General features: G+C 49.5%; 1 protein-coding gene across 2 annotated transcripts in view; it reads left to right on the top strand.

Moving 5' to 3' along the window:
• The window catches only part of EOMES (eomesodermin), a 6,763-nt gene extending 4,926 nt beyond the window's left edge, over positions 1 to 1,837 (top strand). Inside the window, exon 6 of one of the 2 annotated variants that reach the window (XM_017498251.2) lies at positions 58 to 1,837. In XM_017498251.2, the coding sequence (XP_017353740.1) occupies positions 58 to 739 (682 nt within the window). In that variant the 3' untranslated portion in view covers positions 740 to 1,837. The other variant, XM_017498250.2, reaches the window with a different exon arrangement.
• Positions 1,838 to 3,646: the final 1,809 nt, after the last annotated feature.

Below are 3,646 nucleotides of genomic sequence, written 5' to 3'. Positions count from 1 at the left end.
CATGTACACCGCTTCAGAAAATGACAGGTTAACTCCATCTCCCACGGATTCTCCTAGATCCCATCAGATTGTCCCTGGAGGTCGGTACGGCGTTCAGTCCTTCTTCCCGGAGCCCTTTGTCAACACTTTACCTCAAGCCCGCTATTATAATGGCGAGAGAACCGTGCCACAGACCAACGGCCTCCTTTCACCCCAACAGAGCGAAGAGGTGGCCAACCCTCCCCAGCGGTGGCTTGTCACGCCTGTCCAGCAACCTGGGACCAACAAACTAGACATCGGTTCCTATGAATCTGAATATACTTCTAGCACCTTGCTCCCATATGGCATTAAATCCTTGCCCCTTCAGACATCCCATGCCTTGGGGTATTATCCCGACCCAACCTTCCCTGCAATGGCAGGGTGGGGAGGTCGAGGTTCTTATCAGAGAAAGATGGCAGCTGGACTACCATGGACCTCCAGAACAAGCCCCACTGTGTTCTCTGAAGATCAGCTCTCCAAAGAGAAAGTGAAAGAGGAAATTGGCTCTTCTTGGATAGAGACACCCCCTTCCATCAAATCTCTAGATTCCAATGATTCAGGGGTATACACCAGTGCTTGTAAGCGAAGGCGGCTATCTCCTAGCACCTCCAGTAATGAAAATTCTCCTTCCATAAAGTGTGAGGACATTAATGCTGAGGAGTATAGTAAAGACACCTCAAAAGGCATGGGAGGGTATTATGCTTTTTACACCACTCCCTAAAGAGTTATTTTCACCTCAAAAATTAGCTAACTTTTTGCAGATGGACTTGGTGGTGTTTTTGTTGTCTTCTTTGCCTAGGTTGCCAAAAAGATGTTTGCCTTCCACCTTGATGCATCCTGTTTTGTGCAATTATCTAAGAGAAGGTGCCAAAGCTTTTTGACTGCTGCAGGTAACTGAAACAAACCTGGCATTAAAAAAAAAAATACAATTAATGGAAGACTTTAAGGTATCTTAAAATTCAAAGAGTATCCAAGGTTCTGTATTTATTTGAGACACTAACCATTCAAAGAAGCAGGCTGTGAATACTGAGTGTCCATTGCTATCAAATGAGTTAAAACCTTTGATTCTCATTTCTATTTGTAAATTCCTAAGCAAATAGAAGCCGAGTGTTGAGGTGTTTTGCTTCTGGAAGAGGGCTGGGCCTTCAGTTTCAGCAGGAGATATTTTGCTGTTACATTCCGCCAGGGGCAAAAGATATTAGGTCCAGGAGTCAAGAAAAGCATCTGTGAAATGGATGGTCTCACCTGACTTTGATTCCTTACCACCCTGGCTTTTGGAACAAGCCATGTTTGCCCTAGTCCAGGATTGCCTCACTTGAGACTTGCTAGGCCTCTGCTATGTGCCAGCGTGACCAGTAGGACTCAGGAGAGGGGAAGGGAGGGAGTCGCCAAAAAAAGAGAGAGAATTTAAAAGTGTACAGTTGTGTGTTTAGTTACACTGTAGAATAATGTGGAATATATTGTACAAATAGTCTACATAGGTGTTTGGGACAATGTAAAATTGGTGCTTTGGCTTTGTAAAGATTTGCAGATCACTTACGCTGCAGGGGCAAGGAGAGAGTTTCATCATCACCATGATATTTGGAAATATTCTGTTTACTTCTTAGATAGTTAAGAATGTATTCATCTACTCTGTACTAACTTGAACCGTGTTTAAGGAAAACTCCTATTTCACCTTCTTCCTGCGCCATACCCTCTCCCTAACTTGGTAATGTGAAGAAACTAAACCTGATGCCACAGCTCCTATAGGCTTTTTAGAGATCTTGGATTTTTATGTACAGTCTTAGTCATTTTTAATAAATGTGGTTCAATAAGGGAACGGGCATAGCTCTGTCTTCTGTACTGTGGGGTTTTTCATCTTTGTTCTAAAGATCTCATTTTGCTTCCTCTTCATCCTTTTCAGCTTTAGCACTGGCTCACCCATCCCCTACCTCCCCGGAAGACTCTAGAATCTCTAACTGGATACTGTAGTCATGCGGGGGTGCAGATGCTTTTGTTTATCTTCTTTTTTCCTTGAAATGGAATGGGGCTATTTCCTCACCCCACTGGGAAGTCTGGACAATGGGTTTTGGCGGCAGGGGGCGGAGGGGGGTGGTGGGGGCGGAGGAGGGAGTATTGCAGCTGATTGCCCACATCAGACTTAAGCCTCGAAAACCGCCGCTCCTGGTTCTTGGAGACCAGGCTCTGTCACGGCATCTGGCCACTTACTTAGGTTCCCTGGGCTTTTTTTCTAGGCTTACTTGGGGCCACCCATACTTAGGCCCACGTAGGCTCCCTGGGAACCCCCGTGGGCCTGTGAGCGCCCACCAGTTCCGGGTCCCTGGGGTGCGGCGGCGCGGGGGCTGCACACAGCTCAGCTTCGGCGCCCACCTGCGGCTTCCTTCTGAACCGAGACACTGCGCACCCGCCGCCGCGGGCTGCCAGCCTCGGTGGCTGCAGTCAAACTCCGCGATTACTCTGGCTGAGGCGTAGGCTAGGGGCAGACGTGGCCCTTTCAGAGGATTCCAGTCGTTCCGCGCCGCGCCGCTCTGCAAACAGTGGCCTTGGAGCAGTTCACCTTGAGCTTTGTTCCGATTATTTGGCCCAGGCTCCACGGGGAGACGAAGGACAGCCCATCCCCTGGCTGAACCCTGGGCCGTCCAAACAGTCAAACCAAGGAGTGTGGGGTGGAGGTCCCCTTTGTTTCCCCCCCACCCCCGCCAGACGTCCCGCCGGGCTTATCAGCAGACGGCTTCAGGCCCAGCTTGCAAACCTTTCCAGCCCCCTCCTGGACCCTCCCGGGGTAAAGGTCTGGCTGGGAGGGTCATTCTGCTAACTGCGTAGCGCGGAAATGCAGCTGCTAAGAGGATTAGCCGCTGGGAGGCGAGGAATCAGCCGGGACCTCCTCCCCTTCTGCGCCCAATTAAGGCCGCCAGGACCTTGTACCTCGACTGTCCTGTCTCCTTTCCCCTCTATCCCTCTGGGGCCCGAGTTCTTCCTGCACCACCCGTGACCTTGGGGGCTCGAACTCCTGCTCCGCGTTTCCGAACGGCCTGCTCAAAACAGTTTAGCAAAGGCGCCCCAAACTTTACTAGGGAGCCAGAGACAAAGCGTTGGAGATGTGCTGTTTAACATATATGTATTGTGGATGATAGATTTAGATTCCGGAACGGAGACTCATAGCCCGCCCATTCTGCTCAGCGCCTCCCCCACACCCCCACAGCCCCCTTACATCCGCATCCTACCATCGAATATTGGGAGATGCGATGGAATTTCAAAAACAGTGCTCTCCTATTTCTGCCCTCTAGAAAGCCCCAAAGTGCTAATCACTGCCGGGATAAAGCAGATTCTGGCCTTAGTCTATTTCGAGTCCTGTATATTTTTGCACCGTACAGTAAAAAGAACCTGGTACTTGTGAAAAGTCCCTCACAGTGTTTAATAGAAACGTAAGTGGCTGAGTGGCCCCAATTAACACCTTGTGATAAGGCATTCCTAAGATGGAGTGTCAGACACCAAATTGTGAAGAGATGTATCTAATTAATCCTCCTAGGATGACACCGATAAATAAGCCTCTATTTAAATAAAGATCAAGGGCTCGGCGCCCGGTTTGTTTACATTCTCTGCCAGGGTCCCCGCGTTTGCACCGGTG

Source organism: Cebus imitator, unplaced genomic scaffold (genome assembly GCF_001604975.1).
Source record: "Cebus imitator isolate Cc_AM_T3 unplaced genomic scaffold, Cebus_imitator-1.0 Scaffold239, whole genome shotgun sequence".
Taxonomy (NCBI): domain Eukaryota; kingdom Metazoa; phylum Chordata; class Mammalia; order Primates; family Cebidae; genus Cebus; species Cebus imitator.
The sequence above is the reverse complement of the archived record's forward strand: the minus strand, read 5'-3'. Positions and strand labels throughout refer to the sequence as shown.